Source organism: Carettochelys insculpta, chromosome 1 (assembly GCF_033958435.1).
Source record: "Carettochelys insculpta isolate YL-2023 chromosome 1, ASM3395843v1, whole genome shotgun sequence".
In the NCBI taxonomy this organism is placed as follows: domain Eukaryota; kingdom Metazoa; phylum Chordata; order Testudines; family Carettochelyidae; genus Carettochelys; species Carettochelys insculpta.
The window spans coordinates 185,252,951-185,279,699 of NC_134137.1; the positions used below are offsets into that span (position 1 = coordinate 185,252,951).

Consider the following 26,749-nt stretch of genomic DNA (forward strand, 5'->3'; position numbering starts at 1 on the left):
AAGAACATGCTAACGGGTACCCTTTCATCAACCACAAATCTTTATCTTCCTTACCACTGACGCCTCCCACATAGGGAGGGGAGCACACATGGGCGACAAGGTGACAAAGGGACTGTGGTCCCCTACGGAACAGTCAGTGCATATAAATATACTGGAGCTCAGAGTAATGTTCAACGCCTGCAAACACTTTCGAGACTATATACAAGGCAAAGTAGTCGGGATCAATACAGACAATACCTCCACCATGTTTTATATAAATCGACAAGGAGGAGCTCGGTCCCGTGCCTTTTGTGCAGAAGCAGTCCGGTTGTGGAACTGGTTCATCACCAACAATATAACCTTGAAAGCTTCGTATTTACCAGGTGCTCACAATGTGAAGGCAGACCAGCTGAGCAGGCGCTTCACACTCACACACGAGTGGCAGATCCGTTCCGATCTGCTACGACCACTTTTTCACGCATGCGGGTTTCCCCAGATAGACCTGTTTGCCACTCAACACAACAAGAAGTGCCCTCAATACTGCTCCAGGGCAGGACTGGGATGGAGGTCCCTGGGGGACGCATTCGCAATCTTGTGGAAGGGCCCCATGCTCTACGCATTTCCTCCCACAGTGCTCATCCACAAGGTCTTGCAGAAAGCCAGGAGAGAGAGAGCCCGCATGATCCTAGTAGTCCCAACTTGGGATCGACAGCAATGGTTCCCCTTGCTTCTGCGCATGTCGGACCGCCCACTGATGCCACTTCCGGTGGCGCCAGACCTGCTCATGCAAGCCCAGAGGTCCATAGTGCATCCACACCCCCGAGGCCTGCGACTGCAAGCATGGTTAATCCATGGCTCAGCTCCCTAGAGAGTACATGTACGGAGGGAATGCAACAAGTCCTAGAAAGTAGCCGAAGGACTTCTACCAGGAAGACCTACAAGCAGAAATGGACTTGATTCACTGCATGGTGCTCTACCAAGCAATTAGCTCCCCTTGATGTGCCTATATCTGTAATATTAGAATATTTACTGGACCTCAAGAGATGCGGACTTTCCCTATCCGCGTTAAAGGTCCACCTTGCCGCTATATTGGCTTTCCGGCATGAAGAGGAACGGCCAACGGTGTTTGCCCATCCCATGGTTACCAGGTTCCTCAAGGGGCTGGTTAACCTGTACCCCCCTCGGAAACCGCTTCCATCTTCGTGGAGCTTGGACCTGGTGCTTAACGCGCTAACGGGACCACCTCAGAAACATGGTGGAATGAGGAAAATCAGTGGGACACTATCATACCGGGATATAAATTATATCGGAAAGACAGAACAGGTCGTGCGGGTGGCGGAGTGGTACTATATGTGAGGGATAATATAGAATCAAATGAAGTAAAAATCCTAAAGGAATCAAAATGTTCCATAGAATCATTATGGATAACAATTCATTCCTCTAATATGAATATGGCATTAGGAATATATTACCGACCACCTAACCAGGACAGTGATAGTGATGCTGAAATGATAAGGGAGATTAGAGAGGCTATCAAAATAAAAAACACAGTAATAATAGGAGATTTCAATTATCCCCATATTGATTGGGTGCATGTCACCTCAGGACGGGATTCAGAGATTAAATTTCTTGATGCCTTAAATGACTGCTTCTTGGAGCAGCTAGTACAGGAACCCACAAGGGGAGAATCGATTCTCGATCTAGTCTTGACTGGAACGCAGGTTCTGGTCCAAGAGGTAACTGTTACTGGACCGCTTGGAAATAGTGACCACAATATAATAACTTTTAATATTCCTGTGTTGGGAAGAACACCGCAGCGGTCAAACACTCTGGCATTTAATTTCAAAAAGGGGAATTACACTAAAATGAGGAAGCTAGTTAAACAGAAACTAAAAGGTAGAGTAATTAAACTAAAATCCCTGGAAGCTGCATGGAAACTGTTTAAAGACACCATACTAGAGGCCCAACTTAAATGTATACCCCAAATAAAAAAACACAGAGACCTAACAAAGAACCACCATGGCTAAACAGCCATGTTAAAAAGGCAGTGAGAGAGAAAAGGGCAGCTTTTAAAAAGTGGAAGTCAAATCCTAGTGAGGAAAATAGAAAGGAACATAAACACTCCCAAATTAAGTGTCATAATGTTGTAAGAAAAGCCAAAAAAGAGTTTGAAGAACAGCTAGCCAAAAATTCAAAAAATGATAGTAAAATGTTTTTTAAATACATTAGAAGCAGGAAGCCCACTAAAAAAGCAGTGGGGCCCTTGGATGATAAAGATATAAAAGGAGCGATCAAGGAAGACAGTGCCATTGCGGAGCGATTAAATGATTTCTTTGCTTCAGTCTTCACAGCTGAGGATGTTACAGAGGTTCCTAAATCTGAGCCAGCCTTTTTAAGTGACAAATCTGAGGAACTCACTCAGATTGAAGTGACATTAGAGGAGGTTTTGGAATTAATTGATAAGCTGAATAGTAACAAGTCTCCAGGACCAGACGGCATTCACCCAAGGGTTCTGAAAGAACTCAAATGTGAAATTGCAGAGTTATTAACAGTGGTTTGTAACCTATCCTTTAAATCCACTTTGGTACCAAATGACTGGAAGACGGCCAATATAACACCAATATTTAAAAAAGGCTCTAGAGGAGATCCTGGCAATTATAGACCGATAAGTTTAACATCAGTACCAGGCAAATTAGTAGAAACACTAGTAAAGAGTAAAATTGCAAGGCACGTAGAAGAGCACGAATTGTTGGGCAAAAGTCAGCACGGTTTCTGCAGAGGGAAGTCGTGTCTAACTAATCTATTAGAATTCTTTGAAGGGGTTAATAAACATGCGGACAAGGGGCACCCAGTGGACATAATATACCTAGATTTCCTGAAAGCCTTTGACACGGTCCCACACCAAAGGCTTTTATGTAAATTAGGTGGTCATGGGATAGGAGGAAAGGTCCTTTCATGGATCGGAAATTGGTTAAAAGACAGAAAACAAAGGGTGGGCATAAATGGTAAATTTTCACAATGGAGGAGGGTAACTAGTGGTATTCCCCAGGGGTCAGTCCTGGGACCGATCCTGTTCAACTTGTTCATCAATGATCTAGAAAATGAGGTAAGCAGTGAGGTGGCAAAGTTTGCAGATGACACCAAGTTGTTCAGGACAGTCAAAACCAAAAGGGATTGTGAAGAACTACAAAAAGATCTCAGCAAACTGAGTGATTGGGCAGCAAAATGGCAAATGAAATTTAATGTGGGTAAGTGTAAGGTAATGCATGTTGGAAAAAATAACCCAAATTACACGTACTACATGATGGGGTCAAATTTAGCTACGACAGATCAGGAAAGGGATCTTGGAGTTATAGTGGATAGTTCTCTGAAGACATCCACGCAGTGTGCAGCGGCAGTTAGTAAGGCAAATAGGATGTTAGGAATTATTAAAAAAGGGATCGATAATAAGACAAAAGATATCATACTTCCCCTATATAAAACTATGGTACGCCCACATCTCGAGTACTGCGTGCAGATGTGGTCTCCTCACCTCAAAAAAGATATATTGGCATTAGAAAAGGTTCAGAAAAGGGCGACTAAGATGATTAGGGGCTTGGAAAGGGTCCCATATGGGGAGAGGCTAGAGAGACTGGGACTTTTCAGTTTGGAAAAAAGGCGATTGAGGGGCGATATGATAGAGGTATATAAAATCATGAATGGTGTGCAGAAAGTGAATATAGAAAAATTATTTACCTTTTCCCATAATACAAGAACTAGGGGACACCAAATGAAATTGATGGGTAGTAGGTTCAAAACTAATAAAAGGAAATTTTTCTTCACACAGCGCACAGTCAACCTGTGGAACTCCTTGCCCGAGGAGGCTGTGAAGGCCAGCACTCTATTAGGGTTTAAAAAAGAGCTTGATAAATTTTTGCAGGTTAGGTCCATAAATGGCTATTAGCCAGGGATAAAGTATGGTGCCCTAGCCTTCATAACAAGGGCAGGAGATGGATGGCAGGAGATAAATCACTTGATCATTGTCTTCTGTTCTCCTTCTCTGGGGCACCTGGCATTGGCCACCGTCGGCAGATGGGATGCTGGGCTCGATGGACATTTGGTCTGACCCAGTATGGCCATTCTTATGTTCTTATGTTTGAACCCTTAGCCACAGTTTCCGTCCATCTCCTTACGATAAAAACAACCTTCCTTCTTGCAATCACGTCAGCTGGCAGGGTGAGCGAGCTCGCGGCAGTTATGGCAATGCCACCTGCACAGTATTTTCAAAGGAGGCGGTAACCTTATGGCTGCATCCAGCCTTTGTTCCGAAAATTTCTTCAGAGTTTCATATTAACGAACCTATAGTTTTACCCTCGTTTTATCCAAAGCCTCATAACTCCAACAAAGAGGTGCGCCTACATCTCCTGGACGTGAGGAGGGCACTGGCTTTCTGTATAGACAGGACGAAGTCCTTCCGGAAAACAGATAGATTCCTAGTCTCTCACACTCCCATATCAAAAGGAGAAGGTCTTTCTCCACAGAGAATCTCGAAGCACATCGTATCCTGTATAAAAATGTGCTACGAACTTAGAAAGACTCCTTTACTGGCCCCGCCTAGGGCTCACTCCACCAGGGCGGTGGCGGCATCAACAGCCTTTTTCAAGGGCATTGCGTTAAAAGACATCTGCAGAGCGGTGAGCTGGTCATCCTACGACACCTTCGCCAAGCATTATGCCCTACACAGGGTATTCCAAGAGGATACCCGTCTTTTGACAGCGGTCCTTTTGGGGGCAAGCTGCACATAACCTGATTACCCACCTCCTTTCTTGGGTTACTGCTGGGTAGTCACCTATTGTGGAGCACCCACGGGGACACTGGAGGAAGAAAGAGAAGTTACTCACCGTAGTAACGATGGTTCTTCGAGATGTGTCCCTGTGGGTGCTCCACCACCCGCCCATCCTCCCCGCTTCGGATCTCTGTTTAGTATTTTTCAGGAGCGTCCGAGGTGGTTGGTCAAGGAACTGGCAGGGACCGGATCGCGCACGTGGCCGGGAGCGCGCAAGGGAGCGGCGCGCACCGGTGCATGCGCGGTCCGGCAGAAACTGCTGGAAAGATCCGATCTGCGGCTCCGGGGCAAGCCCGACACCTATCGTGGAGCACCCACGGGGACGCATCTCGAAGAGCCATCGTTACTACGGTGAGTAACTTCTCCTTTTCCTGCAAGGGGAGGGGAGCCAGGAACCACCAGGGCTGGTCAGTTTCCTGGCTCCCAGAGTGGCAGGAGCAGGGGACCAGGGGCAGGCTGGTTCCAGTCTCCCCATGGCTTGAGGCCAGGAAACTGATCAGCTCATGGCTGGTCAGTTTCACATTCCCACCATTGCAGGGGAGGGAATCAGCCATAAGAGCCTTTTTCATCTCTTCCCTCAGCCGCAGGGCTGTCAGACAGCTGTATGTCTGAGGGAAGGGAGGGAGAAGGCTCCAGCTGTGGGGTCTCCCAACCCCCAACCACGGACCCCACGGCTGGAGCTGATCCTGCTGCGGGGCTCCCTGGCCACAGACCCTGCTCATGTAAGCGGGGGAAGTTGACTCATATAGTGAATAAAGGTAGGTATATATGTTCCTTGTTTTAGTGAGTACTCATAAATAAAGTACTTGTTAAACAAGGGATGAGTGTTCTCTGTAATGGTGTGCTTGATGCTTATATGTAAATATTTTTGTTGCTACTTTCAGTAACACTTTCGGGAGATGGGAAGTTTTCACAGAATCATAGGGTTAAAAGGGACCTCAAAGGTCACCTGTTTTAACTCCAAGGACATTGTTACTTTATTAACAGGAGGGGGGTGGGGGGGATCATCTTTTATTATCATATTTGAAAGACACTGTATGCTACAAAAGGCAAGGAGCGCAGCTGGCCCTGTTGAGATTTAAATCTATATTTCCAAAGCTTAGAATCTTGTTTTATTTTATTACTATATATGACATGATATTCAGTACTTGTATCCTCTAAATCACCTGTCCATAAACCTATAAAGAATGAAGTAGGCTTTATTCATGAAAGTATGAACCTTTATGAATAGTGGGAGGGGCTCTTTCCTCCCCTGCACTCCAGCAAGCTTGTTCTTGTGGTTCTTCTGTCTTTGATTTCATCTAGTTTCTAGTCGCTGTTGCATACTCAGCATACCTAATTTAACTGATGGAACACAAAATATAGCAAAATTGAAGCTTCCATTTATTTACGAGTACTTTGATAGAATCAAAATAGATAACAAAAAAATCTTCAAGATATTCATACGTTAGTGATCTCTACTAAAGTGCATTTGCTGTTGGTACTGAAAAACAAAGTCTGGAGTACCTGTATCATTTAACATCCCCAAATTATTCAAATATAATAAAAATTTCCATGGAAGGGAACAATTACAGTTTTTAATAAATACTTTTACACATATAAATGTAGACCAGGGACTGTTGTAATTGTTTCTTTTGTGTTCATGATTGTTGTAAGTCAGAAATCTTTAAACTGGGTTTTCATATTCTTGAAGATACATAAGTGAGCATCTATAATATAATTGTTTTGGACTTTGTGAATACACTAAATGGATTGCATGGTGAGTGTGATTATTAAGCAGACTTTTTTTAAACAAAGTTTTTATAAATCTCTTATGCCAGATTGATTGATGTTTTGCCTTTTATTTTAAAATTGTTTTTAGGCAGTTATTTCCATTTTCTAAAAGTAAGCTAACATAAATTAACTTCTGAATCCCCAATACCTTAGTTAAAAAACTCCATAAAAGCATTAATCATAGCCATAGGAAATGGAAAAGATCTGCCTAGTCATCTTACTCATCCTTTGATGATGCAGGATTGTTCACTACAGGAAAGCGAATTCTAGTTTTAAATCACACAAGAAGATTTTGTCCCTTTTTAAATGGGAGACTATTCTGCAGACTAATCAACCTCGGTGTTAATATTCTGTTCTAATAGGCACTCTAAACTTTATTTTGATCAGTTTCTTTCCTTCACTCTTAATTAAACTTTCTGTGCAATCTTAAATAGTTCTCCTCCATCTTTGATGTTAATATCCTTCACATATTTGTATGTGGTCATGTTAAGCTCAGCAAACTCCAATGCACTTGTAACATACGGCCCATCCACACAACGCCAAGTATTCATGCCACGAGTGGCGTTCTGCTTGAACTGTTGCTAGACTAGTGTCAACAGCAAGCACTGATCTGCCAACTTCATCACTTCATTTGGTATTCTCATTTGACTCCCACAGTGTTTCTGCCCACTCTTCAGGGATGCCTTTGACAGCTCAGAGAACTGACTGGGTCACTGCTCTAATGGCTGTGTGAAGGCTTGAGGTGTTCTCATTTCTCTCCCGTTTGTCACTGTCCATGCATGCCACAGGAGTTCCACTGCATTAGGTAGGTGAAGAGGAATGTGCTGGGCGCCGTGGAAGCATCTGGAGGGGTAGCCACCCTCTCCTGCCCCGACATAGTTCACTTCTGCTTCTGGCTGATGGGGCAGAACTCTAGAGAGGGATGGCGGATCTGTTGTTTCATCTAGAGCAGTGTTTCTCAACCCCTTTTTTTAATAAAGTACCCCTTTTCAAATATATCTATAATAAGTACCCTCAGACTTCTGTTTATGTATCCCTGAGAGTATGCATACCACCAGTTGAGAAACATGGTCCTAAAGTAATCTGAGGTCTTGAAACAAGCTCCATTCAACCTTTCCAGATTACTCTTTTCAGGAGTCAGATTTGTTTTACATACCACCACGTTACACCTCCACTTAAAAACTACTTAATTACAAAAACATGCAAAAAAAATCCGAGAAGATGACTACTAAAAACTTGTAGACTTTCTACCATCTTATTATCAATAAATGAATTGGAATAGAAATATGGGACTTACATTTCAGTGTAAGGCATATGAAGTAGTAGAAACAAGTCGTCTGAATGAACTTTTACATTGTACTGGCTTTACTAATGTTTTTTATGTAGCGTCTTGTAAAACTTGGCAAATATCTAGATGAGTTGGGAGACTTCGGTGTACCCCCGTGAGTACTCGTACCACTGATTGCGGAACACTGACCTAGAACATGAAATGGGACAGTCCAGGGCTAAATCTTAAAAACTGAAACCATTAACCAAATAGATAAAATTGGACTCACTAGTGCCTCAGGACCCAAAAGTGGCAGTGCTTGTCTTAATACACACCAGGCCGCATGGGGTCTAGAAGTTGCTGTTGATGCTTTCATCTTGGTTGCAAATGGGGGTGCAAAGCAGGGCATAGTGGAACAAACCAAAAAGGAGAACACATGAAAGTGGTTGTAGACATCTTGGATTTGCTTTCAGGGAGTACTCTGGGATAACTATGATATTCATGATGTTTTAAGTGCCTGCAGGGAAGCTTGCATCCTGTGTGTTTGGTGTTCAGCGTGGCAGAAGTCGCATGAGTGATGTTGGATGTTCTACACTGCTGCAGTCCCACTCGTTTTGTTAGCAATAGTAGATTAGATTAATAGAGTTTTAGACCAGAAGGGCTCCCGCATAAAACAGGCCATCTTACCCGTCGCTTGTGGTGGAACTCCAGCTTATCTTTTTAGAAAGACATCCAGTCTTGATTTAAAGATTGTAATCTTGGCAAATCCACCATGTCCCTGGGTAAGGGTTTTTGGTTTTTTGTTGTTGGTTTTTGTTTTTTTTTAAATTCCAAATCTTAGTTAGTGCTCCCACACACACCACCCCGTTAAAAATATGCACCTTATTTCTAGTCTGAATTTATCTAAGTTGGGCTGCCACCCATCAGGCCTTTTTATTCCTTTTTTCTGCTAATTTAAATAATGGTCTTCTATCAGAAATTTCTACCCTGTATAGGTTCTTGTGATTGTTATGGTTTAACCTTTTCTTGGAGAAACCAAATTGACTGAGCTTAAGTCCCTTGTTATAAGATATATTTTCTAGACTTCAGATAATTTTGTAGCTCTTTTCTGAATCCTTGTTCGTTTTTCAACATCCTTTGGACACCAGAGCTGGATCAAGTATATTCCTAGTGGTCTTACTAATGCTGTAAACAGAGGTAGCTCCACTTTCCTAGTCCTTATTGACACTCTTGTGCTTACACATCCAAGAACAGTTTTATTCTTCTTCACTGCAGCATCTCTTTGGGCACCGTTGTTTAACTGTGTATCCTGGTGACACCAACATCCATCTCAAGGTCCCTCTATTTCAGGATACAGTCCCCCCAGTTTTGTAAGTTTTATCTATATTGTTGGTTAGATGCGGCTACACTTCCTCTGCTTGCACTAGAAAATTCATAGCCTTTGTTTTCTACAAATGGTAGCTGCTCTGAGAAGGGATAGGTGATGTGTTGGTTTAAAAAATAAAAGTTTGCTCTGTCTCTTAGCTACAACTGCTACAGTTTCTACTGGGGATGGAGCAGCATCAGAGAAAGGGGTTCAGCACACGCATTTGGGTCCAGATTTTCAAAACAGCTGAACATTCAATATCTTGAGCTCTTCGGAAGAACTGACCATAAGTTATTCTAAATGCTCTGACACTTTTTTCTTGTGCAAAAAAGTAAAGGTCAAATTTGCATAAGTATTTATTTCACTGTTTCATTTAGTCACTTTTTTACAATTAAAGTTTTCCTTTGTAATACATATTTTAATTTTACTTCTGTATTTCTAATAGGCTTTAGTAACTGTAGTTTCGTCAAAGAAATAAATATATGGAGGAAAATCAAAAAAAGTTTGTGACAAACATTAAGTTAGAAAATTATATTTTTAAATGCTTTAATAAAAACACAAAGCTTTCCCTTCGCTCAGTTCAACTTTCAAATGATCATAGTTGGAATTCCCCAGTGCTAGTAAATTTTTGCAAGATCACTTGCACCATCATAGGCATGTCTTAACTTGAAGCAAATTATTTGCCTTATCTTTCATTTGCAAAGCATCTTGTAAATTTAAGACACTATCTAAGAGTTTTCTTATGAAAACAGCATGGATGTCCAGCACATGCAATGTAAATGGTACGTTCATGTGTTTAAACTCCTGTGTTTAGTGGCATGACAGCTGGGGGCAGATTGATCAGAAGAGCATAACCAGGAATTCTTCTGAGTTCTAATTTTGTCTCTGAAACTCTCTAATTCCATGTTGTCAAAGTGAAGTGACCCTTTGTGTCTGATTCCATATCTGCAAAGTGGAGATAACATCTTACTTTTGTCACAGGGTTGTCATAATAACTAGTGTTTACAAAGCACTACGTATGTAGAAAGTATTAAGATTGATTAATGTATGTTGGCTATTACCAGGATGGTGAATATGTGTAGGTGATTAAATGATAGAGCTATACAGTATTTACATTACATCATAATTATATAGTGACCCCAGAGTAGAAAATACTACACATTCTGCACTTCTTGACTCATTAGCATTGATATTGTACAATTTAACTTCCCATTCACTTTGGAGTTCCAGGCAAGGAGTAAGAGCGTTCAAAATTTAAAAAAAAAAAAAAAAAGTTTCTTTGGGCCTAGTATTAGTGCTATCAGGCTTTAAATACCACATAGAAATGTTGTAAAAAAAGGCTTCTGCTTTTTACAGCTGGTGTTATTTGCCTGGAGGGTGGCATTCGTTTCTATAGTCGTTATGGTTTTACAGTTGCAAAAATGATTTTATTGAAATGAAATATTAAAATATGATGGATTGCAATAAAAGTTATGGAATAACTTTAATTTCCATATGGGAGAGCATTGGGATACCATGATTTTCAGTAAATCTCTCATAGAAATATTTCCCCCTTATTACTTAGTAGTTGATGGTTGTTTCTGAGTCACTAAAGAGTAGGCTGATGATCTGATGAGTGGTTTTGTTTTTTTTTTTGTGGTTTTGTTAACCCTCCAAAGCACTTAATAGTGGAAAGGAATAAAACATATTTGTGAGGATAGACTGCAACTGAGAGGGACTTTTACTAGAATTTTTTTGGATTGCCATATGGTTGTGATTTACATGGTCTCTGTAGATGCTTTAAAGTGTGTTCATTTTGTTGCACATTCATTTTTAATCTTTGGAAATAAATAAAGCATGTGGTTTTGAAAAATGTCTGCTGGCAGTTTATGTACCTTAGGTAGTGCTCAGTGTGTTTGCTCTTTGCATGTTGCCTTTGCTAATAGCTCGTACGTTAAGTAACATCGTATTGAGTAAAACAGTTATTCCTGAATTATAAAAAAGTGAAATATTTCTTCAGTGCCATACTCTACATACATATATATAGTTGATACTGAAGTTTTATCAAACTAGTCTCCAGCCTGAAATTTCTTGAGTGACTTCATTCCACTGGAAAAAGTATGATATTCATTTCGGTGTTCACATTAACTGTATTCATACTAAACTGGAAATTGTGCTGTTTCTCCCCTTTTCTCCTGTTAAACTCCTGCTCTAGTCCCCACCACTGCTGCCAGCACTCCTGATGCTGTTGACAAATACTTGGAAACACCTGGTGATGAGAATGAACATGCGCATTTCCAGAAAGCCAAGGAGAGACTTGAAGCCAAGCACCGTGAGAGAATGTCTCAGGTAAGTCATACCAGTTGTTCATAGCTAAGGCGGATGTCTTGTTAGAGGGGTCCCAGGATTCATGAATTTCTTGATTCCTGTATTCTGTGGAAACTTCCATGGCTTTTACCTGCTCTTCTTCTAGTCTGTGGAGTTGTCGTCTTTGAGTAAATGTTCCTGTGATGAACACACGCATACAGGACGCTCATGTGCCTGTGAATTCTTGGCAGGAGAAAGCAAAACAATGTTTGCAAGCCTGACCCTGCTCAGAGCAATACCATAGGCTTACAAACAATGGCATATGGGGAGGCCGCAAGCCTGCTGCTACTGCTGTCAACAGTCTGCAACTCGGTGGAACAGTTGCATGCCCCTTTATACTCCACTTTTGTCCTTTCTTAGTTTATCATTCTGGCAATGTTCTCCTTTGTTATTTTTATTGCTTTAGCTTCATACAGTTGTGTTTAAAAAGGGTGTTCGCTTCCTTTTTTTCCCCCATTCTGTCTTCCTTTCTTTGGGCTGCTAGATCTCAGGTTACAGCCCTGTGTGACGGGGTGTGCCATGCAACACTTGGATGGCACCTCCTTCTGGACACTCTCGGGAATAACTTGCAAGATTGATGTCCCTTTCCACAGGTGCATGCAGTCCTACATCTCTCTTTCAGGATCTACAGTGGCCACCTCACTACCTGCACCACAAATTGCTGCTGCCTCTTTGTGACTTGCTCATCCAGCCAGGTTATCAAATGGCTTCCCCTTCTAGCTTGGAAAGTCTCTTCCCAGAGCTTCATGCAGTCTTTCTACTACTCTTTGTCTCCCACTCCTACTTCCCCAGTAGCTGGGTGGGGAACCCAGACCTACCCTCTACTCAAGGTTCTGGCTGAGTCCTCCGAACTGTCCTAAACTTGCCTCTTCAGCACTCCCCTACCCGCTCACTGAACTACTGCTTGTGGGTGTTCTACAGAGGAGTAGTTATAGGGATGTATGCTTGAAGGAAAAGTAGCTGTTACAGTAACATGAGTTCTTCAAGGTGTTTGGTCCCTAGCAGTAGCCTTCTTCCAGCACTCCTTCCCCTGTTCTGTGGAGCTTCTGCTTCACAATTGAGAAATAACTGATTGGTGACGGGACTGTGCCTCCCTATGTGCCTTCATTCGGAGGTGCAGAGCAGTTGAGAGCAGATAGACTCAGTTTTTATGTTCAGAAGGGAGCATTGTGATCATCTAAGTCTGACCTCCTGCACACTGCAGGCCACAGAATCTCACCCACCCACTCCTGAAATAGTCCCCTAAACTCAGGCTGGGTTACTGAAGTCCTCAAGTCACTGTCTAAAGACTACAAGTTACAGAGAATTCACCATTTACATCGTTTAAACTTGCAAATACTCCATGTCCCATGCTTCACAGGAAAGTAAAAACCCCCCATGGTCTCTGCCAATCCTATCTGGGGGGAAAATTCCTCCCTTTACATATGGCAGTCAGACCTGGAGCAGCACCCATTAGCCAGATACCTGGGAAAAAATTCCCGTTAGTAACTTTGAGCCCTCTCAGTCTAGCGTCCTGTGTCCACATGTTGGAGATTTTTGCTACTGGTTGTCACTAATGAGCCACATGCCATTGTAAGCAATCCTGTCATACCGTCCCCTCCATAAACTCATCTAGCAGTCTCGAAGCCAGTTAGTTTTTTTTTTTTTTTTTGCTGCTTAAAAACTTTGTTAATTTTAAGCCTAAACTTGTTTACGGGCAGTTTATATCCATTTGTTCTTGTGTCCACATTGATGCTTTATTTAAGTAACTCCACTCCCTCCCTGATTTTTCTGTCTCTCTCATGAATTTACAGAGAGTGATCATATCTTCCCTCAGCCTTCTTTTAGTTGGGCTAAAGCAGCCAAGCTCTTGGAGTCTCCTCTCAGAAGGTAGGCTTTCCATTCCTTGCATCGACCTAATAGCCTTTCTCTGCACCAGTGCTACTTTGAATTCATCTTAGACATAGGAGACCTGAATTGCACAGTGTATTCCAGATGAGGACTCTCCGGTGCCTAGTATAATGGTGCCTAGTATAATGGTACTAGCAGTTCCCTGTCTCTGTTGGAAATACCTCAGCTGATGCATCCTAGTACTGCATTAACTGTTTTTTATGGACACGCCTCACTGATGACTCATGATCACCAACCGATACACCCAGATATTCCTCTTCCTTCTGTCACTTCCAGCTGATCAATCTGCAAGACTGATGCCAAAAATTGTCGCTGTTAGTCCCTAAATGCATGGCCTTACACTAGTAAATTTCACCCCCTTTCTGTTACTCATTTATAAAGTCATCCAGATCTCCTTGTGCAATATTCCAGCCCTCTTCCACACTGATTATTCCTCCCAACTTTGTGTCAGCCACAAATGTTATTAGCACTTGCTTTTTACATCAAGGTCAGTAAAGAAAATGTTAAATAACATTGGTTGGAAGCCCTGCGGCGCTCCCCTAGTAATCTGCCAATAGCCCAAGCGCTCACCTTTCAGTGAGCTCCATTGTAGTCCTCCCTTCTCCAACTTAGCTAATCATTTTCCATGGAGAACTGTGTCAGCTAATCTAAAAACATCATTTATCTCCTAAAAGAAGGAGATCAGTTGTTCTGATCAGCATGAAGGCATCCTACAGCGGAGCACACCTAGGGACAAAACATCTTGAAGAATTTAAGTTACTATAGGGTTAAGTAACTGTTGCTGCTTAAAAATGGATCACAAACCTGGACTTTGATCAGAACTTGCCATGTCTTATCTGCAGGGATGTGCAAAAGTTTCTGTGGAAAAACTGTGTCTCCTCATTAGAGAGAGAGCAATTTGTTCTTAGTCTTTAGCGTGGGAGTTGCCATACATCTAAACACAAAGCAGGGAGGAACTTGAGCTAAATATTAAGCCACATTTTAGAGCACAAATCTCTTTTGTCTTTCAGGAAAATCACTAGGTTAATTAAAATTATTTTGGTGGCCAAGCTTATACGCTGCTGGTTTGTCTGTTGTACTAATATCACAGTGTCCTGTACGTTTACCACTCACCACGTGTGGCAGATAGGGTTGTGGTGAATACCGGGGTGGCCAACCCATGGCTTTCGAGTTGCATGTGGCTCTTAGAGCCTATAAACGTGGCTCTTCCTGAAAGCCACATGTGGGGAGTGCCACCCACCCGCTCTGCACACATGCCCCACTGCGTGGTTGGAGAAGCACGTGGCGGCTCCAGCAGCAGCTTTGGTGAGTCACTGGCATTGAATTAGAACAGGGGGAATGGGGGTGCCTGGGAGGGCATTCAGTTACAGGGGGATGAGGCTGCCTGGCTGGATGATTATTTATTTAATGTGGTGAATATAGAAAGACGACAAAAGCAAATGTGGTGATCTTTGAATTCCTATTGGACACCGCTATATTAATACATGAAAGAACCTAATTGAAAGCTGTCCTCAACTCTTTGTTTCACTAGCATGGAAGTGACCCTTGTCTCCAGTAGGTAAGCAAAGATAAAGAGGAAATTATTCACTGTACCCCAAAGGTGAAGTTAAGTCGTCTGACCTGATGCCGTTAGTAGCAAGTTCTTGGTGAGGCTGCAGTGATAGAATATATTCTTTTGTAATACAATCTCTCACACAAAGAGTTTCCATCAGTAATAGCATTCTCTAAGTGGCCAGCTGCAATTATTGAAGAGCCAAGGGGATCTACTTTGCAAATAAGAAGCAGTGTATAGAAGATGAGATGTTTTTAAAAATTATTCCTTGCAATTTTAGCTCACGCTTTCAAGTTGATCCCAAAAACTTGATATGATTTTTATTTGTATTAGACAAGTTTCAGGAGGATAGATTTGTTAGCAAAAATAAGGTGGAGTCCTGTGGTACCTTACATACTAACAAATTATTTGGGCATATACTTTTGTGGTCTGGAACCCACTTCGTCATGTTTGAATTACCCTTTAAGAATGACGTTTGCACAAAGTGACTTTATATTTTGTTCAGAGCTGAAGGGTTCATATAGGCCGTGTAATCACCCAGAATGTATTATGGAAAGAGTATGTAATTAAAAAATTACTACAGTACTTGGAATTACATCAGTTAACAGGAAAAGCATGGAAAGTATAGCTCTAGAGAACTTCAAAATAAAATTCTGTTAATATATATGCAAGTAGGCAGTTTTGCTGACTTCATAAATGAAGTGAAATGACATATGCTGGGAAATTATTTAAAGGGACAGAGATATTTTAAAATTTACTGTTTACCTCTGCTTCAAGTTACCCTTTTTCTTGTGCTGTCCTCTCATCATTTGACTTTTTTCCCACAAAAGTGGCAGAGTGGCTAAGATTTGTGATGTTTAAAAAAAAAAAAAAAAAAAAAAAAAAATTGAGACATTCTGTTTGCCATCCCTCATCCCATCTCCAGCTACATGTAGTGTCTTGCCTCTGTGTCTCAGTTGCTACTGCTCATAATTCATCCCTATCACATCAGGTAAAGTTCCAGTGACAATTTTTCCATTGATTTGGATCTCTTTAGTACTTCATGTTTGCTTAAAATGGCACTAATTGCAACAGGTTGGTATATTTGCACACAAAATTCATCTATAGTTTGCCTTTGCTTACTGTGAAACTCTCAATCTTCTGCCGTACAAAAATCTTCAAATTTATTATGACTCAAATTGTTTTCTTCTGTGGCTGAGTTGGTTTATTGTTTGGAAGTCCCAGAGGACCACTGTAACACCATATCAGAATGCTGCATTGTGCTGGTTTAATATCTTGACGCATTTCTGTCCCTCAGACCATCTATGAAAAAGGATGATCACATGGTTAAGTTGGGGACTGAGACCCAAGTCTGTCACTGGAATTTCGTATGATCTCGGACAATTCACTTACAGCCAGGGTTTTAAAAGTATTTAGGCACTTAACTTCTGTTGGTTTTTGTGTAAATTAGGAAGCTAAATACCATTTAAAATATGGTTTTTAATCTCTTGGGTTCCATGTCAGTAAATGGAAAATAATATTACTTCCTTTGTCCTATGATTTGTCTGTATCATTTAGATTATAAACTCTTCAGGAAAGAAACACTGTTACAATAGAACAGAGTTTCCCAAACTTTGCGGCATCACCCCCCCCCCCCGCCCCCGATGCTTGAACATCCCTCACGCCCCTCTTCTTTACCATCATCCATCCCACTTTTAACAAAAAAATTCAATTCATATTTTAAAATAAACACAAAAAGTTGATTTAAAAAAAAAAAGTTATTTAAAAATAAAAATAAGCACAAATAGTTTTCTTGGCCCCAAAATTTAATGAAAGTGTAATTTAATATCAGAAACAGCAGAAACAAAATTAATTTAATGTGAAGGGCCACCAGCCTGAGCCCCATGGGCCAGCCGCTGGAGCCCTACCAGCTGTGGGCCCAAGCTGCCGGAGCCCCGTGAGCCACAGGCCTGAGCTGCCAGAGCCCTGGCCAGGTGCCGTAGTCATGGACCTGCCACTGGAGTCCTGGCCAGCTGCCTGAGCCACAGGCCCGACACCTGAGCCCCATCAGACATGGGCCCACTGGCCCAAGCCCTGCCAGCTATGGGACAGCTGCCAGAGCCCCAGCCAGTTGCCCGAGCCCCACGAGCCTCCAGCCCAAGCCACTAACTGCCCACTGCCAGGGCCAGCTGCCTTAGACACCCAAGCCAGAGCACCGGTCCCCCTCCGCCCCCGCCGTGCAAGCTGCCTGCCAGCCTGATCCATGGTCCAGCTGCCAGAGGCCAGGCAACTCCCAGCCACCTAGCCAGACACCCCCAGCCGCCCATCCTCCTCTTCTGTCCTCTGTCCCTTCACCCACCCACTCTCTCTCGCTCATGTTTGCAGGAGGGCACGCCACATGGCTCTTTGCAGCCACCTTCTTTTTATAGTGGCTGCAGGGTCGCCCATGTAAAATGGCAGGGGCTGCTCACAGTGCCCCTGCGTGCTGAAGGGAGAAGGGCTCAGTTGGTAGTTAACCAACTGAGTCCATGGTTGAGAGTGAGATCTTTCTTGTAGTGGGGGAGGCCTAGTCACCTCACCCCCCACCCTGGGAGTGCACCTCTGAGTTTGGGAACCCACGCTATAGAATGTAGAGGATCTGGTAGAGTGGAGCCTATTCAAGGTATTTAGGCACTGGCTGTCATACAGATAATTATTATGGTGGCATATTTTAGTTTTTACCAACAGAAGTACCCAAACAAATGCCATCAAGAAAACTTTGCCTCTGTGCTGACAAAATAGCTATTAATCCATCCAAATGTGACATTTAGACTTCTCTTTTTCCTATTTTGTCAGTACAGCTTCATCCCTTTCAGGCCGTTCTAGTTCCTGTTTCTTGTCCTGAAGAGATTCTCCCTTTCCATTTCTCTCTCTGTGTCCACTAGTTACAGAAACCCCACACGGGTGCAAACTCCTCTTCCTCTCCCATGGTATTTTAATCATTTGTTTAGGTCCTGTTGGCAAATAGCCTTATGGCCACCAGCTGCTGTTTTCCTCCAAGCATGGTGGGGTTTTTCAAATTATTCTTCCTGAAACTCAGCAATATTTTAGGAAGCATAGTCTACATTGGGATTAGGACCAGATTAAAAATCATGTCGCCTCTCCAAGCATAGTCCTATTTGCCATGCAAGTCAGATCTTTTGAGAAGGTGCAGCAGATACTTTGTTTTCAATTTAATAATAATGCGTTTTTATTTTTTTGAGTTATTTCCATAGCACTGTATTTTAACACACAAAACATAAAGTAGTTCCAAAGCAAAATGTTAAATATTGTTATTCATTGTACAGTATGACTTTGAACATTCAGGTTGCGTATGTGTGAAACAAGATGGAAACTTCTAGAATGCCACTAGGTGAAGTTCTTCCTCTAGGCTGTTCAGAAGGTAGTTCCCTGGTATTGCGTAGAGTGTCTGGTTTGACATAGCCTGCTTACCTATCAGCTCCCTCTCAAAAAGAAGTGGTAGATAGCATTGTAGAGCTCCTGTAGACCATAGTCCAGAGAAGAGCAACCATAATGACTAAAGGTCTGTAAACATGACCTCTGAAGGAAGATTGAAAACACTGAATTTTAGTATAGGGAAGACTGAGAGGGGCCATAATGCTTTTCAAGTACATAAAAGATTACTACAAGGCAAAGGGAGAAAATTGTTCTGCTTGACTTCTGAGGATAGGATAAGAAGCAGTGGGCTGAAGTGGCAGCAAGAGCAGGTTAGGAAGCACTTCCTAACTTTCAGGGTGATTAGGTACTGGAATAAATTGCCTCGGGATGTTGTGGATTCTTCATTACTACTTTATCTCATTGTCTACAGTGCTTATTTTCCTCATGTAGATTACCAAAATGGCTTTGATTTTTAAGAGTGGGTTAGACAAACCTCTGTTTAGGGATGGTCTAGATAGTACTTAGTTCTGCCATGCGTGCAGGAGACTGGACTACATGACTTCTTGAAGTCTTTTTCCTGTACTATGATTCTGTGATTCTCCCACCAGTAGCCGACATGGCCCATTGCCTTTTCTCACCCAGAATCTGTGATCCTGCTCCACTATAGTCTCGGAAGAGAGTCCTTGATAGATGTTCACCTCAATGTCATGGTTTTGCCATTCTGAATAAAGCCTTTTCCAGAGACAGGTACCTGTACTATCACGCTTGTTTTTATACAAATTAGCTTGGTATGCCTAACATATACACCATGCACTAGTATATACAATCCGAATAAATTCTTCTAGCCATAGTATAGTAGGATTTGTGTGAGTAGCATTTGTCTTAATAATAGATAACATTTTTGTTACTCCCTCTTCTGATTTCCCCTCATATCCTGCTTACCTTCCCAACCCTCCAAAAAAGTATAGGATGCAGTGTACCCTGAACTCCACTGACTGTATGACTTTGAAATGTCTTGTCTTAAATCTCAACCTACAAGTTATTTTCCTGGAATGAAACAACCATGTCTTTGAAGTGCCATAAATCTGTATGGACTTGATAGCTTTGTTCTTTCAAAGAAGTAGAGTATCTTTATAAGCACATATGAGACAATTTCATGATCCTGAGGCAGCCTTTTCCTGCAAATGTACTTCATCAGAATGATGCTGTAGTTGTTATAGATGCTTACAGTTTTTTGTTGCATTCTTGTAATTTCTCTTAAACCTGTTATCCAAAAAATAGATGTTTCCTTTGGGTTTTAGACTTGATGCATATGGTTGCTGGCAGGCAAAAACAGAATTTTTTTTTTCTGATTAGCTAGTATAAATAGAGGCTTTTGGCACTTTAGATTTGAGTGACTACAAGAGTACAATCCTTAAAATAGTGCAAATACAGCACGGAATGTTGTTTCTAAAGATAATCTTGCTATTCTATTTTGTTGCAAGCCGTTCATTCTCGCTGCACCGGAGTTGAACTGTGGATCCCAGAATCTTCATCTTATTAGCCCAGAACAAAAAAGCAGTCAAGTAGCACTTTAAAGACTAACTAAATAATTTGTTAGGTGAGCTTTCGTGGGACAGCTGAAGAAGTGGGTCTTTCCCACGAAAGTTCACCTAATAAATTATTTTGTTAATCTTTAAAGTGGTACTTGACTGCTTTTTTGTTTTGGTAGTATACAGACTAGCATGGCTTTCTCTCTGTTCTTATTAGCCCGGCTGTGTGAACTGTCACTTCATAATCTCCCCTCCTGTACCCTGAAGGGTTTAGGGAAATAACAGCCTGTGAAATCTGGCCTAGCCAAGTATGTCCTTATCTCATTGCCTACTATGCTTATTTTCATCATATGGATTAGCAAAATGGCTTTGACTTTAAATTTCAGGGTTAGTTTGGAGGACAAAGATCAATTGTTTGGCAAATAAATGTTTTCAGAAACTTCTAACTGCAAATTCAGAGTGAAAAGATAGAGAAAGTTTAAAGGTCTGATTTAAAGCTGCAAAAGTTAAAAAATGAACATGCAGAGTTGCTAATCTAGGTTGATGCTCAAGACTTAACACATACTGTGGTGTCTTAGAAAAGCATAGTGAATTGAGTTAATTGTGTATTTTCCTCATTCTCTCATCTCCTGCCCCATTCAAGATAATTCAGTCTTCTAAGCAGCAACTGCCTGAGTGGTGCAAGCAAGTCTTTAAGGCCACCAAAATCATGACCTAAAAAGACACGTGCTTGATGTGCACTGAGTACCATACTGTACGCTAATGGGTGCATTTCTAAACAGCTTAACTAGTTTTATTGAGCGAATATTTACAACCAATTAATAGCCAAACTGCATAGAATAAGAAATAAAACACGTAAGTCATCTGTGGCACAGAGGTGTGTTACAGTAGTAACAAGCATTGAACATGGTTAACAATTGTACGTGATAATTGCACTGGATACATGTGGTGGGAAGATTACATTTAAGCCAATAAGTAGCCCCATAGTACAGTGCAATTGGGATTCACAGACCACTTGTTTGATGATCTCCAGACCTCTCCTTGTTCCACCATTATGTTCAGGCTGGGAAGCATTAGCTATTTCACAGTCAATCTCAGTTGACATCAGTTTCACCATACATACAAACCCATGAAAAAATATTTTATTGATAACATAAATTCATATATAGGCAAAGAAAGAAAAATGCTGCCTGATGAAATACTAGAATTTATTTTGAGCATATTCACTTTGCACATGTGGACATGCCATGTTGACCATTCATATTTTAACGGTTACAAAATGTTAACTTTTACACTGGGTATCAATACTCTTGTGACAAAAAGAAAATACAGAAGGTCACAGATGGCTCAACAGTCTCACCCACAACACTGACTGAACAGCCCAAGAAGATGATCAGATTGCCTAAGAAGTGGCCTTCCTCTGCAACGTCAAAATGCCTGTTTTGACTCAGTGGTTGAGGGTTATGAACTATCTCCCACTCCTGTTCCTGTACAATGCCTGTTCCCCTCACACTGGTATGGCAGTCCTCTCTCCCATTTTTTACCTTTCTGGGCTTCTGTTAGCTCAGATGGATGGATCGTGGAGGTGATTTCCCTAGGCCATTCTATGAAGTGCAGCTTTGTGTCACCCTCCTGCCACATTCCTCTTCAAGGACACCTCTCACAAAGACCCCTTTGAGACAGGAGGTACAATGTCTCCCAGCTCTGGGGGTGATGGAACCTGCCCCACCAGACTTCATTGGGAAAAGGTTCTCTTGGTTTCCTTGTCCTGGAGAAAAGAAAGGTATGGAAACCTATCTTGAACCTCAAGGATTTTAAGTATCTTTATCCACTCCTCGCAGGTGACCCTAACAACAGGAATTTCTTCCTTGGATCCTGGAAATTGGCTTGTTTCCCTTAATTTTGAGGCTATATATTTTTATGTCGCCATTTATGCCTCACACAACTATTCCTACATTGTGTGGTAAACAGGAATCACAACCACTACCACAGCCTACTCTTTGGCCTCTCTGTCACCCCAGAGGTCTTTACCAAAGTTCTGTCAGCAGTCTGCCTTCACTAGATAGGCTTCATAGTCTTTCCCTGTCTGGATGATTGATTTCTGAAGGGTTGCTCCCTTCTCAAAGCACACACAGAAACCAGCAAGACCCTTTGTCTGTTTTTCTTTCTGGGTCTCTACTTCAGCTAGGAGGAGATTACCCTAACACCACACAATATATAGACTTCATCGGAGCCACTCTGGATTCCTCTCCTGCCAGCACATAATGAACCAGGAACTGATTAACCACTGGTTACCTGGACTGTGGTACTGCTCAATCTTCCAAATACACTGTCCTGGGCTGCCTCTAACATTGTGATGCTGGTGTCAAACCGCAGACCTCTGACAGGCACTACACTTACACAGCCATCCACAGGTAGAAACACACCCACCCAAAATACACGAATTATTTCCCAGGCTGTCATGAGCCATCAAGAGGGAGTCTCCAGCCAGTTCCTTCCATCTCCCCAGCCTTCCACCCCAGAATTAATACCATCTTGCACCTCTCGGACACCTAGCCAGTGTAAGCTCAGTGCCTACTTCATCACTCCATCAAAAGGAGAGTGGACATGCAACAGCCATTGTTAACCTGAGCTCAGATGTCCCAGGATCTTCAGCCAAAACAAACTGTTTTTGGTAAAATATAAGGGATGTATTGTTTACGGAAAGATAAATTTTAAGTGATTATTAGTGGTAGGCAGGAAGGATAGAGACAATTACCTTAAGAGATTAAATATTTAGCAGATTCCTGGAAGGATCTAGTCCTGTCAAGGGTAAAACTTTTCTTAATTTCCAGTGTATGGAAGCTCACTTTCCTTGGGGACTGAGACTTGGGGGAAAATATTAGTAGCTGAATCTCTTCATTGACACAGAATTGAGAAGAGACTTTAGGAAGGAAGTGAGGGTGGTCACAGAGTCAACTTACCTTGGTAGAACACCATGTATGGTATTTAAGGACTGAAATTCTTTCACCCGTTGGGTAGAAGTCATGGCTGCAAGGAATGGGAATGGCAGAAACAAATGGAAGAGAAAACAGCTCCCCATGGGTTCAAATGTGGGTTTCCTTAGAGGACTGATAACTAAGGTGTTGTGCCGTGGTGGAGCTGTTTCCTTGGCACGAAAGAAAAGATTGAAAGAAGATGATGTTTCTTTGCAGTGGTAGGGTGGGTGAAGACTGAGACTCCTCTACAGATGGTGAAATGTTGTGAGAGAAGTGTGTACTCCAGACTATAAAGGAGGCATCTGTGGTGATACTGCTTGTGGAATGGGCAGTATGAAAGGAAATCCCTTTGAAGGGACCTGCAACCAATTTACAGAATTGAGGGTTTTCTGAGAGCTTGACACCTCTTTGGACAAATTTATGTCTGCTGGAGGTGTAGACTGGTTTCAATCACGTTTTAGGACACCAAGGGTGAAGTTTTGTAAGGGAGTTAACAAATGCACAGTTTACTACATGACCCAGAAGTTGTCAGCACACCTTTGCAGTGTTTTGTGGACCCTCTTGTATTAGTGAGACAAGGTCACACCTGCCCTTTGGAAATTTTATTTAAATGAGTTTCTTTTCTAAATGGAATGAAGGCTGCATATTTCCAGTGAGGGGAGGGGAAAAGGAAACCTGTGGGTATTTTGCAAGAGATTAGGGAGGGGTTATTTATTTACAGTGTTGCACACAAAAGACACTTATTTGCATACGCAGTGTTCAATGAAAGAAATTCTACTAATGCACAGGAAATGCTGTCTTCACAGATTGCTACCTAGGAACGAAAGGGGAAGTTCATGAGCAAGGTCAAGTTTTTGATAAAGTTTTACAGTGATTTTAAGTGGCATATATAGAACACACCGAGAAGTAAATCGCAGTTGCATCCTTCACTAGAGTGTATTACTTTCCATTCCTGTGGCAGGTGACCTTTCAGATTGTTCAAAATAACCATACTGCAGGTCTGCCTATATTGTTTTTCTTCCAATAGTTTATTTGAAACATAAGAAAGCTGAGTACTTTGTGTTTGCCATGAATACAGAACAGGCTAGCAGAAAGTGCACATAGTCTTGACCTGTTCTAACCACAAGCCAGTTGTTGCACTCCATCAAAAACTAGAAAGGTTTATGAATCAGTTGAAATCAGTTCATTTTGACAGAGGACATAAAAGAGATTTAAACCTCTTATTTTTCTGTGAGCTGAAAAGGTCAGTGTATTAACTCATCTGGTAAACTCTGCTTCCGCTGCTGATGCTGAAGGGTCTGCTAAACATCAACAGTTAATACATTCCTTCACTTCTAGCAACCTCAGGTTGAGAAAACTTGGATGATGTTCAGAATGAGCGAACCTTTTCTTGTTTTTAAATGAACGAGACTCTGTTAAATGTTGAAACTATTCTTTCTAAGGGGAGCAAAAGAGAAGATTATCTGAACAAGTTATTTGTTGGTAAATCCCAACCCATGAGAGAGAAACTCAAAACTTGTGCTCCCTATTTTGTTGCTGTGTAGGTCATGAGGGAATGGGAGGAAGCAGAACGCCAAGCAAAGAACTTGCCAAAGGCTGATAAGAAGGCTGTTATCCAGGTAAAGAACAGCACAGTTACAAGCATACCAATTGCATACCAGTTGGGGTTGCAAATAGAATATGAACTGCACTGTGCCAGAATTTGGATACGTATTTGTACTGGGGACTTAATATTTTCTGCTCTCACAATTGCTCTTTTAAATGCCAAGGATGAGTCGCTTCTGTATGTTTTTGTAGTGGGCAGCCAATCAGTTGAATTGCAGTGGAGAGCCTCACAATGTGTGCTGTAACCACTGTAGAGAAAGTTTTCAACGACCTTATGATTTCATCTTCAGAAAAATGGTGAACCCCATTCCTTTAGGCCTATTTGACCATCCCAGCTGCAGTGACCTGCTACACCAGAATTGTAACAGTTATTTTTGATACTGCATGAGTATCATGGTTCCAAGTAGAAAGGGGCAAACAGGTTAGGGGAGTTGGGAATTGGAACCAACCCCATACAACACAAACCTTTGGCCCAACTGGAAATGATCTATTTTTCTTTCTGAAATGTTTGGAATGTGTGGAGAGTTCACCAAATGTATCTGAATACGCTAATAGGAAAAAGGACAGCATTCTCTTCTCTGTGCACATCCAAAAAAACAAATCAACCACACACAAAAATCTAGCCCAAGTAGAGCTGTGTGTAATCAAAAGAGCCAGGGACTCCTATGGGATTAATGTGGAAGGCATTCATATACTTCCATGTTAGCTTCAGTGCAGCATTGCAAGATACGTACAAATGGGAAACCAGAGTATGATTTATTAAACCTCACAATCTTGCTATGTCGTTTGTCCATTCAGCCTTTTCCTATCAGATATTTTCCAGCTTACGAATGTTTGTCTTAGCTACGTGACCAATGTTTAGTAAATTCCGATGCCTCATTCTGTTGAAGGTGGAATTATTTTCTCACTGTATATACATTCCTGATAGTCAGAAGAGCCTGACTATCTCAGAAGGTAAAGTACCTGTGAAGATCAAATGCTTTCCACTGGTGCATCTTATCACCTTGAAGAGGAACTTGAATCTCACTGGAAGGATTTATTTGTTGTCATGCTGAAGCAGGCAAAAATACTTGATTGGTTAATAGGGCCAGGTGATCAAATGTGCTGAGCACCTGCAGCTCCTGTTTTAAGCTAACAGAGTGTGCATGCAAAAAGGACACATCAGAGTAATATATTTGGCTTTTGTAGAAGGTAGGTCACCTCCGGTGTTCCCTGTAAATTGAGTGTTTGGGCAGCCACCCAGGAGAGATTCAAGTGGTCAGTAGGGTATCCACAGCTGCCCAGAGTGGGCATCGTATGGCTCTATTGGTGATGCACATCCGCACATAATTTATTCTGCCCACAGATGGAAAAACATAGAGGTTGGAACCCTGGTCACCTCCATTAGTTAGAGGAGGATTTTCAGTTGTAGAAAAGGAAATTAATGTGCTGTGCAAAAGGTGCTAATCCTGATCCTCCTGAGCTCTTTAACTGTTGTTTTTTAAATATTAAACATGCAGCATTTCCAGGAGAAAGTGGAATCACTGGAACAAGAAGCAGCAAATGAGAGACAGCAGCTAGTGGAGACTCACATGGCCAGGGTGGAAGCCATGCTGAATGACCGTCGCCGCATTGCTCTGGAGAACTATATCACAGCCCTGCAAGCCATCCCGCCAAGAGTAAGCAGAATACCACAAAGTTCACTTGCTCTGTATAATCACATTTCATAGCCTAGAAAAGGGAACACTCCAAAGTACAATTCCACTCTATAAAAGCACAAAATAATGTTTTCTTTTTCCCTCTTGAGAGATTCACTGAAGATGTCACACAAAATTTTCAAACCTGGGTCCCAAATGTTATGCTCCTTAATTTGTGTTTAGGCACCTGATATAAAAAGTAAAAGAGCTTCAGAAGTTGAAATCACCCACAAATCTCAGAGTTAATATTCAAGTGTTACCATATGCTGTGTAAACGGTAAGACTTAAGATGCCCTTTCTATTTTTGTGTGCTTAAATATTGGAATGGTGCAGGGTAGAGCCCTTTGTTGAGGGTTGTTGAGCATTGACTTCAGCTCCAGAACAGAACCTGGAATACAGTAGATATGCCTTACAGTGTTGCTAATTGTGATATAAACACCATTTTACGGATGTGGGTGGTTAGAATTTTTAATGAATCCATATTTGTAATGTCTAAACTTAGTCCAAAAATAGTAGGCCTGTAATTCCGAGAGGAAAATGAGCCCACTCAGTTTGTGGAAAATA

General features: G+C 41.8%; 1 protein-coding gene across 4 annotated transcripts in view; it reads left to right on the forward strand.

The window, feature by feature from the left end:
• Positions 1 to 26,749, forward strand: part of APP (amyloid beta precursor protein) — a 364,206-nt gene that overhangs the window by 238,045 nt on the left and 99,412 nt on the right. For all 4 annotated transcript variants that reach the window (XM_074997342.1, XM_074997353.1, XM_074997321.1 and 1 more), the window contains 3 exons: positions 11,405 to 11,538; positions 24,449 to 24,523; positions 26,009 to 26,167. In XM_074997342.1, the coding sequence (XP_074853443.1) occupies positions 11,405 to 11,538; positions 24,449 to 24,523; positions 26,009 to 26,167 (368 nt within the window). The remainder of the gene's footprint in view (positions 1 to 11,404; positions 11,539 to 24,448; positions 24,524 to 26,008; positions 26,168 to 26,749) is intronic.